Below are 13,251 nucleotides of genomic sequence, written 5' to 3'. Positions count from 1 at the left end.
CAGTCCGAGAAGTAGTCGGATCAGTTTGTTTTGGGAGGTTTGAAGCTTAGTCTGCAGTGACACTGAGGTGTTGGAGTACCAAGAGGAGCTAGCATAGTCAAAAAGGGGCTGTATCAGGGCCCCTGAGAGGGTCCTGAGGGCCTGAGGGTTGACAAAAGAGGAAACTCTGCCCATAAATCTGGTTCTCTGGTTTACTCCTTTGACCACCTTTGTTGCCATGCTTTCACCTGTCAGGTATTTGTCAAGAATACATCCCAAATAGGTAATCTCTTCTTTGCTAGTGATGATTGTGTCATCGACTTTGACCTTGAAGTCATTTACCTTCATTTTACTGAGGGAATGTCTGGTCCCAAATAGGATGGATTCAGTTTTCCCAAGGTGTAGAGACAGTTTGTTATCGGTCAGCCAGGTACGGATTTTTGAGAGTTCAGAGCTGAGAGCTTCCTCAACTTGCAACTTGTCCTCACCCGAGATCAGGAGTGCCGAGTCATCAGCGAACAGGAACAGTTTGCAGTTACAGGCAGCATTCATGTCGTTAATGTATAGAAGGAACAGTAACGGCCCTAGAATGCTGCCTTGAGGAACCCCGCAGCTCACCGGGAGGGATGAGGACATGGTTCCGTTGATGTCAACCACTTGTTCTCTACCCTCCAGGTAAGATCTCATCTTATCTTCTTAATAAAGTTAAGCCTTTTTGTGTCATCTGTAATTGACAATTGCTGTAATTTTATTTTTGCTTTAGTGTGATTCAAATAATTTGTATGCTTCATTGCCTTTTCATCACCCAGATAGCATCTCTCTACTCCAGAAACAGCCCAGAGGCTCATATGCAGTCAAAACACATGTGGAAAAGGAAATTGGCCTCTGCTGCCCTCAAGTGCCCTCAAATGCACTGCTGCACTCTCTACTATCTCTAAATGAACCTGCCACCACTAAGATTAAAGGCATGGGCAAGCTATTTTTGACGGTCACTGTTGACAACTGTTGATGCAATTGTAACAGGCCAGTATGAGGACTGGTAGCCAACTAAGCCACCTAGGGAGTTGCGCCCTAGGAAACACTTTTATTATATAGACCTACTTCAACTAAGACACCTGGTTGCATATGTGACTCCTCACACGTTCGTTGTATTTGTGTATTCGCAAAAGTACAAAAAGCTTTATTTTAATGAACAATTTAATAATATCATCATAGTTATCAATAAAAAGAGAACGCATCCAATGGGATAAGAGTAATTACAACAGTGGGTTAACAATAAACTATACTGTGCATATATTGGCCTGTGCTGGGGGGAGGGAGAAGGGGGAAGATGGGCAGGCCGACCGGCCCAGGGTACTGACACCCCAATAAATCACAGCAAAGCAAAGCAAAACAACAAAAATAATTAGCAATAGCAAAACAACAGAAAAAGGGGGTTACCACCACCACTGGAGCGGCCGTCACCTGTTCCCAACGAGGAGCCCCAGTACCAGTCCTGCAATGGGAACAGTAGTTATTAACTCACAGTGAAATATATTAAAATGACATACTTTTCAGTTAACAGTTACCTGAGATAAAGGAAGCGTCTGTTATAGACCGATGCGCCCGGTAGTACAAAATAACTAAATACACAAAAAAACTAAAAAACTATAAATCACAAATAATAAAGAAATGAATAAACAAATGCTCAGACTGTTAAACCATAGTTTGTGGCCCGAGTTGACAATGCATTGGACAACAACCTTTAAACCATATTAGGCAATATGAGCACGGTTGCCGTGTGGTCACACTTGTCCCAATAAGTCACAGTAGGCTGTTGTGGGAACGGGAGGAGTGCGTGTAGAGTTAGGCCCAGTGGTATTTTGGTTGCTACGCGGGACATCACGGCGTTCCACTGGAAACTTTTCCAGAACTACGCGAACTTCTAAGCGTAGTGAAGTGGCACACATGCCAGGAGCAAACAACTACAGAAGGAAGTGCTTGTAGCACACAGGGGCTGCGCTGATGCGTAACGAGACCACAACTGAAGCCCAACGGGCCAGCTTGGTTTAGAGGAACTGAATTGAATGTGGACACGCACCCGCCGAGGAAGAGCGTGGCGTGGCACCCACAAACGAGCGGACGTGGGCAGGAGGTGCGCTGCCTTAATTCTGCAGGTCAGTCCACTGATGAGTGGGTCGGAGGATGGGCCGTGGGTAGTGTGGTAACCAACGCCCATCCTACTACCACTGGCGTAACGGAGGGGTAGCAAGTGATGCGGTGCGGGGGGGCCACCAGCAGGGGGGGCCCCGCCTGCGCTGATACAAATATTTTTACAGCAAAAAAAAATAAAAAAGTTGATTTATATTGGTCAAATAGAACCGAATTAGACCGAATTAGACCCGAATTCGGGTGCACAACCTGCACGACCTGCACGCGTGCACAACCTGCACGTGCGCAGGTTGTGCACGCACATGCACACGCGCGTGCATGTACGTGAAACTCCCACAGGGAGGCCCCGCGATTCTGCGTTACGCCACTGCCTACTACACAATGTTGAGGATGCGGTATTGGGAGTGTTGAATCGTTTTGTCATAATGCTTTCATAATGCCCCATTATGACACTTCTAGAATCAACCCAAAGACATCTGGACAGATCATATCCTGAAGACTGCTCAGTGCTCATAATTCTGTTCCATGTAAAATACAATAACTACATTTGGATTTCAAAAACAACATTCATTGGTAAGTAGGCTTAATGTTTGTTGCCTTGGCTGTTTATTTAAACTTTTGTTCCCAATACTGTGCTGCTCACAGTAACCGAAAATGTCATGTCGTAGTCTATGTTCCAGAGTAGAAAGTCAGAGAGAATATTGAGAAGAATTTTGCTGGTCATTTTGAACAGCTAGTATGATTATGATTTGACAGGGATGCATATTACATTTGTGATGTGGACTTTGGATCACGATATGGTTTGTTTTATAATATGATCAATGCTACTATTTAGCAATGGAACCCCCATAAAAATGTACTTTTACTCCATGGATGCGGAGCACAGAAATCCAAAAGTAAACTAGAAAGGGGTGCTCCATCGGGCAAATATCTTTGCCAGGCCAGGGGGGGGATACTTTGACAGGGCAACATTTTGCATTTGTGGCATCCCTATGTGAACGATATGTCGTCAGCTTGCGACTGCAACCTGTTCCTGTTCGCAGATGACTCGGCTCTGCTGGTCTCGGACAGGGACAGGCTGCAGGTTGAAAAAACTCTCAGCTCTGAACTCGATAGGATCCGCATCTGGCTCTCTGACAACAAACTATCATTACACCTGGCTAAAACCGAATCCATTCTCTTTGGGTCTAGTGTTAACCTTAGCAAGGCTGAGAGCTTCACAATCAAAGCGGGTGACGATGTTATCACAAGTTGGAGTTTATTATGTTATAACCTGTATATTGCCGATTGTATTTCCACAGAAATTGTGCCCTTAATGGAACACATGTCTACAGAACCCACAATGGAGACATCAGAGTCCCTTGGTACAACAGAAACTTCCTCTATGGTTTCTCCAGCTGCCACCAACGGCCCCTTCCTGGATTCTGAGTTCCGTTACACGCTCCTGTCAGTAGGTTATGGCATCATCCTCATCTTGGGGTTCTTCGCTAACTGCTATGTCCTATTTGTCCTGCGCCGTCTCCGTGGGTCTAATGCCATGCGAGAGATCCGTACTTACATGATCAACTTGACTGTCGCAGATTTGCTCTTTGTATGTGCCCTCCCATTCTGGATTGGCTACTACAGTCGCCATGGTGACTGGGTCTACTCCGACATCCTGTGCCGTCTGACTGGCTCGATGTTCTTCATCAACACCTACTGCTCCATCCTCTTTCTCGGAGCCATCAGTGTCAACCGGTACTGGGCGATCACACGGCCTCTGGATGCAGCTTCTTCTGACAACTGGCGTCGTGGTGTTGCCGTTACCATCACTATTTGGGTGGCAATTTTATCGATGGCCATTCCCTCTCTGTTGTCACCGGGGGTCAATGTAGATGAAAGGAATGTTTCACGATGTTTTGAGGGATACCATGGGCAAAGTGACTCAGAAAAACGGGTTGTGGCAGCCACACATTTTGCCATTATTGGCCTGTTCTTTGTGGTCTTTCTCCTTGTAGTGGTTTGTAACCTCCTTATTGCCCGCGCCTTGCTGACACAATCACCTTTGCAAAGACACAGTTCTGTCTCCTCTGCCATTAAGCCCAGAGGAGTGAAACGCAATGCTCTCCAGATGCTGGGTGCAGTTGTGGGAGTGTTTGTTGTGTGCTTCCTGCCCCATCATATAATTCAAGGCCCCTGGACACTGGCAGTTCTGGAGATCGAGAAAGGCTGGGGCAGCACGTCCTGGGACCTGCAGACTCGTCAGGCTCTCAATGATGCCCATCAGATCACCCTGCTGCTTATGGGGCTCAACTGCATTCTGGATCCTGTAGTTTATTGTTTTGCCACAAGGAAGTTCAGAAACTTCATTGTGGCCCACTTCAAGAGAGTCAAAAATAGAGAGTCTTGCTCACACACGACCATCACTCAGTTTAGCATGGAGAGCAGGCACCAGAGTGAGAGACGGCCAAATGAGCCACTGGAGGTAGAGGGCTAGAGATGAAAAATTATGTAAACACAATATGTATATTCATTATATATTAACTAAATTTGGCCACCTATTACTTCCCTTCTTCTGTCATTTGGCCACTTCTTGTAGACCACTGAGTATTTACCAATACAAATACAATATGTGGATGGAGTGTTCTGATGAAGGGCACAGCAACAGCAGTATGAGTTTGGCTTTAGACCGCATTTTTGGTTGCTTTGATTCGTTTTCTCACACATTCATACACTTGCATATGTCACAGATTTACTGATTACATATAGTTTATTAAGTTCATGCCAATCACTTTACCTACTTTTTCTTATCTATTTTTCTAAATAAAAGTCCTTTTTGAAACAAAGTCGTGTGTGGTCTCCACTTTGAGCCAAGTTGTGAAAACACTGTAAAATCCTCAGTGTTAATTTAACTTGGAGAGAATGAAAATGGGCCCTTCCAACACATGAGGCAACACAAATTCACATATACTGGGTATAGGTCAGAGTAAGTAATTTCCCATGCTTTTTGATTAACTCTTTGACTGCCAAACGAGATTTCTCGTCATATTTTGCTAAGGTGCAGACTGCCAATGACGAGATTTTCAATGGTTTCACGCTAGATGGCGATATTCGCTAACACATGATTCACCATTTGACCCACATTCAACTGCCCACAACTATGTAATGGATTATCGTGGCGGCACAACTTCTTTTTTGTTTGTTAGATATGAGACCTGGGTGGTTAGAGCAGGTTAGAGCGTTCAGTCTGCAGAGACCCATCTTTAGAAATCAGATTTTAATCGCATTTGAAACCATCTCTGAATGTGGCTCAAGTCGGATTTGTAAAAATCTGATTCCATGTGACTTTTTTCTGTTCAGACTTCATAAAACAAATTTGATTCAAATCTGGATATGGCAAAAATCAGATTTAGGCTGGATTGGGCTGCCAGTCTAAATGCCCAGATGTCTCGATCGAAGAGCAGGGAGACAAAATACAACCACCCCAATTGTAGAAGTTATATTGTATTAACATACTCTACCATACAGATTGGACAAAATTACATTTTATTCATAAAACAAAGTTACATAGTGAGGCTTTAAGTAATAATAATAATAAAATATACATACAATATATTTACATTGTGATCGGCCTTGATATGACATCATCTTTGGATTGGTATTGTGAAGCAAAGAAACAGAAGTTATAATCTTAGGCCATATTTCCTCTGTATTGCAACATTGTTCTAGTTTTCAAAATCCTTATTGAGAGAGAGAGAGAGAATTAACACTTCACATAATATGATTCAGCTGTCAGCCTTATTTTTTGTCTTTATCTATTGTTACAATAAACATGTTTTCCCAATGCTGAAGGCAACATTTTTTTTTCCATTCAAAATATATTTGCTCCCATGTATTTTCCCTACAATATACTGTATTTTTTGTATATGAATATGGTATTTAGTATATGACCCCTCCTCCACATAGCCATATAGATTATGTGGAGCATTTTGCACTGTGCGTGTATGCGTGCATATGGTACGTTTAAGCATCATCTTCATGGTAATGCTGACTTTAGTGTGCTATTATTTGTTTTTGCTTAATTCTTTAAATGCTCCGAAATCATAATGTGACGTTGAAATCATGTCACACTGTCTTTTAAAAAACATTTGGTAGAGACACAAACTTATGAGTTATTCAATTAAAGTCAATTGTGCTTAATTTGCCCCATAAACAAGTAATAAATATTAGTGAGTTCCTCTGATTTCTGCATCATATTAGCACAAAAGCAACACCCTCTTAACAACAGTAGCTCATTTTCACATCTCTTTAGAACAGCTTTGTGTACGACTTGTGAAACGTTAGCACATTCAGTCATTAGTCATTTTATGGCGGTGCTTGACTAATGCACTTCCTGTCTGTTCAGGAGAGAATTTGATAGTCATCCCCAGTCATGTAGGTGGTATCCAGGTCAGAGAATCTTTGGTTGGTGCTTGTAGGCCTATAGTTCATGTACACCCCTCCTTCATCTCCACTGTGTGGCACATCCCCCCTAGTGGCATAAAGAAGCATAGGATGATGCTCTCAGCACAGACATGATCATGTTAAAGATGTAGTTCACTGCTCTGCTCCACAGTGAGAGAGAGCAGAGCCTGTGTGTGTGTGTGTGTGTGTGTGTGTGTGTGTGTGTGTGTGTGTGTGTGTGTGTGTGCGTGTGCGTGTGCGTGTGTGTGTGTGTGTGTGTGCGTGTGCGTGTGTTTGCGTGCGTGCGTGTGTGTGTGAGTGTCTGTGTGTGACTGTGTGTCTGTGTGTGACTGTGTGTCTGTGGGTTAGGGTTTTTCCCATCAAAGACTTACTTTGGTGCCACTGCAGTGACTGCAGGTCCATCAATACCTGAAAATAAGGAGGAATAAGTTATGAAAACAAACGAGAACTTTTAATGGTCCATAAAACAACATTTTGCTTTATATGAAAGAGCCTCTTTTACAACATATTTGTATGGCTAAACAAGAAACCATTGCGTGAAGCCGCTTGCCTTTAGCCAGGGCACTGGTAACATGTGGAGCTGCTCTGTCGTTGGCTCTCTGGTAACACAGCCAGAGCAGAATAGAGAGGATGATGATCCATGCCAGAAATGACAGGATGAAGGCTGTTAAGCCTAATTTTCCAACAACTTGAGTAGGGAGAAAGGAATTAGAATAACAGATATAATTAATTAATGGCCAGTGTGCAGAACCAAACCACAAAAAAAAAAAAAAAAATCAATTACGCCATGCATGATGCATAATGTGAGAATTAATGATCACATTAATTAATTCTGTTAACCCATTCAATCGCGTCTCTGTCATTTTTCTTTGGCTATTCAAAAATAGCAGATATACAAGCTCATAGCACGGCACCGAGTGCCTTGTAGATCTGCTATTTTTGAAAAATCGTGAACATTTGTGCAAATCTTTGAATATATATATTTGAACATTTGTAACTCAAATCTTTGCTTCTGGGGGTCCCTGGAACAAAATATTTTCACGATTAAAAGAGAATAGCAGATCTACAAACTCGTAGCTTATCTGCTATTTTTTAATAGCCAAATAAATCTTAAAATGACACAGATGCTTTCCCGCTCTTAATGGGTTAAATAATAGAAAACTACAAACCAGTTGTAGGTAGAGAGATGATGTAGACTGTGTGGTTAGGGCTCTGCTCGTCTTGCTTGATCCCCTGTATGTCGCTCAGAGCACGGCAGGAATATTGAGCGCTCTCCTCTGCCTTGGTGAGGGTCAGGTCTCTACTGCTGCCAACCAGTTCGCTGCCGGCATGGTCTGTCCATCTGTGCCAGGACCAGTTGACAGCTGAGGGGACGGTGGAGGCATCGCAATGAAGAGTGAGAGTGTCACCTTCCACAATGATCGAATGGCTAGGAATAGTCACCACCCGCAGAGGGGAGAGCTTTTCTGGGGAGGAGGGAAGATTGGAGGGTGGGGGAGAAAGGAAAGTGGACAATGGAAAAACATAATAATCATTATTATTATTTTTAAATCCAATTAACCACTTAAACCCCATATGGGTAACCGGAATCTCTCAAGGCTCAATAATAGTGTATTTTCTGTTTTCTGTTATTGTGGGGAAAGCTTTCTGTGAAAATAGCCGATCGACAAGCTCATAATGCGACGCAACGCCTGGCGTTGTGAGCTTGTCGATCTGCTATTTTCACAGAAAGCTTTCCCCACAATACCGATGCTGGGATTTAAGTGGTTAAGCCCTATTTTACACTTCATCAAATAATGGGTGTTGTACAACAAAAACAGCCGATCTACAAGTTGTGAGCTAGCAGATGTATTTTTGCCTTTTTTAATGCTTGACATACCGACATATCCAAAATAGAAACGCCAGGTTGAAAGTGGTTAAAGGACATTTATATAATATAATATCATTTCATTTTATGGAAAGAGAAAGAGATACTTACCAACGATGACCAGATCAACTGTATCACTGCATACTTGAGTCTGCAGACTCATACGCATACAACACTTGTATTTCCCAGTTTTATTAACACTGGCTTTGAAAGTTAGAGTAACGCTATAGCCACCTGAAACAGGGTGGTCCCAATGGTACCAAGAAGTGTTGTAGACATTGTCACCACTACATTTCAGTTGTACTACTTCATCCTCTAGAACCCTGCTCGGTCCAGTAATGCGGAGGATTGGACCAGGATCGGTGGTGCTCTGCATAGTCTGGGTCAATCCTACAAAAACAGGCAAAAAAAATAAAAAAATAAAAGAGATCTCAGCCTTCTTGCATCCAGGAGACAAACAAATAGTAAGCTATCTATGGTGTCTCTACATTTCAGCCCTTAATCCATTAAAACTGGGAAAGCATCTGTGTCATTTTACACTTTGGCTATTCAAAAATAGCAGATGCATACAAGCTCATAACGCGTCACTTTGTGCCGTGCTATGAGCTTGTAGATGTGCTATTTTAGAAAAATCCTGAACATTTGTGCAAATCTTTGAATATATATATGACCTTGTGGTTGATTTGTGATTTATGATTTGTGATTGATAATTCATATTTGTAATATGTTCTAAATAAATAAATAAATGGAGAAAAACATTTCCCAGGTATGTGCAAATGGTACTTCACAAATTAATATTCCCTTCCTTTACTCAACATTATTTTACAATGCACAATAGCAGGTAAAAGTGAGCTTACAAGCTTCAAAGCGTACAGTGCAATGCACTCTTGGGTATGTTAGATATCTTGAAAGTAGGAAAAAAGGGTTGCACACATTGGCCCAATATGTATTTCCTTGTTGTTTAAATTATGTTTCTGCCCTCAGGCTTGATTCAAGATCCCACATGCAGCCGGCAGGACACGAGGAAGCTGCAGGGGGAAATTGACAGGCCATTTGCATCTGTGCCACTCCCTATAAGCAGTAAGCAAGTGAAAGCGGTTTTGGAGGTGCATGCTACAGAAACCCCTCAACATGTAGTTACAATATCAATATTGGTATGATTGGATATTGCATACATGATATATTGAGTTGTTTTTTGTAAGAAAATAGGCACCGTCCACACATTTGTAAAGGCAATTACAGGTGTCACTGTGTGTCAGATGAGGACAGACACAGACAACAAACAAAGGCAGATCAAGTCAAGTGATACTTCCATAAACATAGGACAGGCTTACAACAGCTGAGACAAGAAAATAATAAGGCAGACAGAACATAACACACACAAAGACAATACTAATGCAGTAAGTGAGCAGAATGAGTCCAGTGTTATAGGCTGCAGGCTGATTAGTGAAGTGTACACAGGTGAGTATTGTCAGACAACTGCAGGGCTAATGAGGGAATGGAGACATGTGTGTAACTGGGAATGAGGTGAGGTGGAATGCTATGTGGGAGTGGCCAGAGTAGAAAGACAAGCAGACAGACAGACAGACAGACAGGAACCGAAACAGACAGGTGAAGAGACAAAATGTGACAACATTATCGAAACACAGTTTGACAGTCATTATCACATGACTCACAATTAGTGACTAATTTGGTGATGATGGAAAATTATGTTTCTGCAACAAAGAGTGACATTGAAGCATTTGTGACACCCCCAGAAAGGACTTCCGATTGTTTTGAAAGGAAGTATTCCAGGGCCTTAATAGTTAATACATCCATCATTTGGTATGGTTGTACGCAAAACATTCACAAGAAAAGACACTAAATAAAGTGAAAGTAAACCATAATGTTTAGGCTACAGATGTGTCCTGTGTCCTTTGTAAAGGAAGGAAGGTTCTAGGCATATAAATCAGGTTTAATGGTCTAATAAAGTAGCCCTAATACACAGGTAGACGGAAAGGGAAGAGAACCAATACTGGCAACAATGGGTCAGGCCTGGAGGATGTTAAAGACTTTGAAGTATTTTTGGTAATGTATAAAAAGTAGAACTGATAACGTTTCAACTTTTAGAAAGTCATATTCTTTTCTAGACATTTTATCATTCTATAATAGATTCTCAGTAGCTTCATGAACAAAATTCTTAAAAGGGCCGGGTCCCCTGGAAATTCATGGCAAAACTAAATCTCATGAGTAAGTTGTGTTAGACGTTCATTTACATAATTAAGAATTGTATTTTATTCATGTCATGTCTACAGTAGCAGCCCCCTTGTCTGCATGCTGCATGTCTGCAGTATTAACGACAGTATATGAATCTGACTCCAAGTCCTTAAGGGCAGCCATCTCTTCTCGTTAGATTTTTCCAAGAAATATGATTGTTTGTTAATCTATTTTTAAGTTTTTCAACATATTGTTCTACTAGTTTATATGTCTCATATTCACTATAGTTAGAGGCATGTACCAACACACTTTTGCCACTGAAATATCAGTTTGTTTCCATTATATATAGAACTAGATGGCAGAGACTGCACAATTGTTGTGGTGTTGAGGTGGTTCCATTTTGTTTGGAAAATACCGTTAATTGTAAGTTTCTGAAAAAGTTTAACAGTTAGTAGATACAAAAGGGAGTACTTTGTTCAGAGATGAGATTAATTTGAAGAGTCATGTTTAATTAATAAATCAGTTTCACATAATAGACATTAAAGACAGTCATTTGCTCCATTGATGGACCTGGGAGCAGGTCCAAGGTAATTTTCTTCTTCTAAATGTGGAAAATTATTGTCTATGAGATGTGTTTCTAGGCGTTTGTAGGGTGTAATGCGCCTACATTACAAACCAGTGGCTGTGCCTGTGTCCTATTATTTTTTATCTTGAAGAGGGCCTGAGGGCCAAAACGTAATCTAAATTATAGAGAAAATGCATATGGAGCCAGAGTGTGCCAAGTCTTGGTCCCACTTCCAGTAATCACTGATCAGCACCTCACTACAACTTAAAGCCTATATCTTCTTATATCACCTATTATAAGTGTACTTACCTGTCCCAGCAGATGAGAAGAATAGGAAAAAAGCCAAAGACACCATGTTACCGCTTAAGCTGTCAGGTCAAAATTAATAGGAGCAAAAGGTGAGCTGGTTTAATGGCCAAACAAAAGGTGACAATGGAGGAAGGGTACAAATAGGAACTTGGATCTATAGGAAGTAGCAGCTTCCCCTCAAGCTGATCAGCATCGCACAATGGTTACTGTTATTATATGTACATATACCTCCCTCTAAAACATCAACACAAAAAACGAATACAATTCTGTTGACGTCCATGTAACAATATACAAGGATCCCTGCTTAAAATACAAGGATTCCTGTGTCCGGGTAGCTCTGTCGGTAGAGCTCTCGCCTTTGGACCACAAGGTCATGGGTTTGATCCCTGGAACCCAGCGTAGGAGTAGCACAGCCTGGGCGTGGCAAGTTGTGCGGTAAGTACTGGGAACTGATGGTATAGGTGTGGTGCTCCACCTCAGCAATCCATCTCCAAGGGCTCTAGCACATTGTAACAGCGTTAAACTCCCATGTTCTCGGCTGATACCGACAATACCTAATTACTTAAAAACGAAAATTTAGTGATAGCTACGTTTGGAGGTGAAGGGATTTAAATATGATTGCATATTACCTTTGACAGTTTTTATAGAGCCAGCAGGCAAATCTAGGCAAGTCTATCTGCCTCTCAAACATGGTTTATTTCATACATTTCATGTACTTTCCCATGACCTCCTACAGTGGTCACCTCCAGGCTCGGTCTGTGGTGACAGGTGAGATTGGTGCTGCTGGACAGTTTGACACCAGGCCTCTCCCCTGGGGTAAGGGTCCACTGTCAGCCCAATGAGCCCATGTAGGCTCGTGACAGGTTAAGAGGAATGGGCCTATTTTCCCTCCTGTCTCAGGATACCTCACATTGAAGTGAGATGACTTTCTCCCATGTGTGCTGTGGTAGAGCTGACATGTATTGTTTGTCAAACAACACAGATAACAAAGTAGCACACAGATACCTACAGGTATATTATTATAGATATACCCAATCAGTGTAATAGTATCCTACAGTTTGTTCGGGAAAGAAATACAAAATAATAATCTCTTGGTTTGTATTGGGGTTAAATTGGCATACTAGATATAAATACTATATTTAAAATATAGATCAGTTGCACAAAACTGCACTGTAGTTCACATTTCTTCTCCAATTTGCATAATGATGATAAACAAACATGGAGATACACTTTATCTGTACTGAATCTTGAGTGATGTTGATGTTGATATGATGCTGATTCACCATACTAAACCTATGCTTATTCTACTTTGAGAATAATACGCTGTCAAGCTGGACTGTCATGTGTTCTCCAGGTACCTAAATGTAGAAGTCCATCTCGTTTCTTTGGCAGAGTTGCGAGGCAGCATTTCGCCACACTGCCTGCAGCAACCTGTGACTTCCTCTTAATGAAGTTGTACACCAGAGGGGACAGATGGATGCTTGCTTCATTCTTCTTTCCTCTTCCTCTTTTACTCTAAACCTCTCTCTCTCTCTCTCTCTCTCTCTCTCCCCCATTCTTTCTTTCTCTTTCACTTTTTTCCATCCCCATTTCATTCTCTTTCCCCTGCTGTCTGATAAGAAAATAAAGTGTGATGCTGTGTGTGTGTGTGTGTGCGTGTGTGTGTGCGTGTGTGTGTGTGTGTGTGTGTGTGTGTGTGTGTGTGTGTGTGTGTGTGTGTGTGTGTGTGTGTGTGTGTGTG

General features: G+C 41.8%; 2 protein-coding genes across 2 annotated transcripts; one reads left to right on the top strand and one right to left on the bottom strand.

The window, feature by feature from the left end:
• Positions 1-2,570: 2,570 nt before the first annotated feature.
• Positions 2,571-4,901, top strand: LOC308074375 (platelet-activating factor receptor-like). The gene is made up of 2 exons (XM_080413806.1): positions 2,571-2,703; positions 3,432-4,901. The coding sequence occupies exons 1-2, from the start codon at positions 2,577-2,579 to the stop codon at positions 4,604-4,606; spliced, it is 1,302 nt and encodes a 433-aa protein (XP_080269932.1). The 5' UTR covers positions 2,571-2,576; the 3' UTR covers positions 4,607-4,901.
• Positions 4,902-5,343: 442 nt separating this feature from the next.
• Positions 5,344-11,824, bottom strand: LOC308074961 (uncharacterized protein). The gene is made up of 6 exons (XM_080414529.1): positions 11,511-11,824; positions 8,552-8,830; positions 7,743-8,039; positions 7,124-7,261; positions 6,945-6,981; positions 5,344-6,640 (listed from the first exon to the last, which is right to left on the bottom strand). The coding sequence occupies exons 1-6, from the start codon at positions 11,554-11,556 to the stop codon at positions 6,511-6,513; spliced, it is 927 nt and encodes a 308-aa protein (XP_080270655.1). The 5' UTR covers positions 11,557-11,824; the 3' UTR covers positions 5,344-6,510.
• Positions 11,825-13,251: the final 1,427 nt, after the last annotated feature.

The sequence above is a fragment of the Gymnoscopelus braueri genome (assembly GCF_963280865.1).
Source record: "Gymnoscopelus braueri genome assembly, chromosome: 19".
NCBI lineage: Eukaryota > Metazoa > Chordata > Actinopteri > Myctophiformes > Myctophidae > Gymnoscopelus > Gymnoscopelus braueri.
The sequence above is the reverse complement of the archived record's forward strand: the minus strand, read 5'-3'. Positions and strand labels throughout refer to the sequence as shown.

Excerpts from the sequence above, each read along its gene's own strand:
- LOC308074961 (XM_080414529.1), bottom strand. The coding sequence starts at position 11,556 with ATGGTGTCTTTGGCTTTTTTCCTATTCTTCTCATCTGCTGGGACAG. Across the intron at positions 8,040-8,551 it reads AGTTGATCTGGTCATCGTTG|AAAAGCTCTCCCCTCTGCGG; the intron begins GTAAGTATCTCT and ends CCTCCTCCCCAG. Across the intron at positions 6,982-7,123 it reads TACCAGTGCCCTGGCTAAAG|GTATTGATGGACCTGCAGTC; the intron begins GCAAGCGGCTTC and ends CCTTATTTTCAG.
- LOC308074375 (XM_080413806.1), top strand. The coding sequence starts at position 2,577 with ATGACACTTCTAGAATCAACCCAAAGACATCTGGACAGATCATATCCT. Across the intron at positions 2,704-3,431 it reads TTCAAAAACAACATTCATTG|AAATTGTGCCCTTAATGGAA; the intron begins GTAAGTAGGCTT and ends GTATTTCCACAG.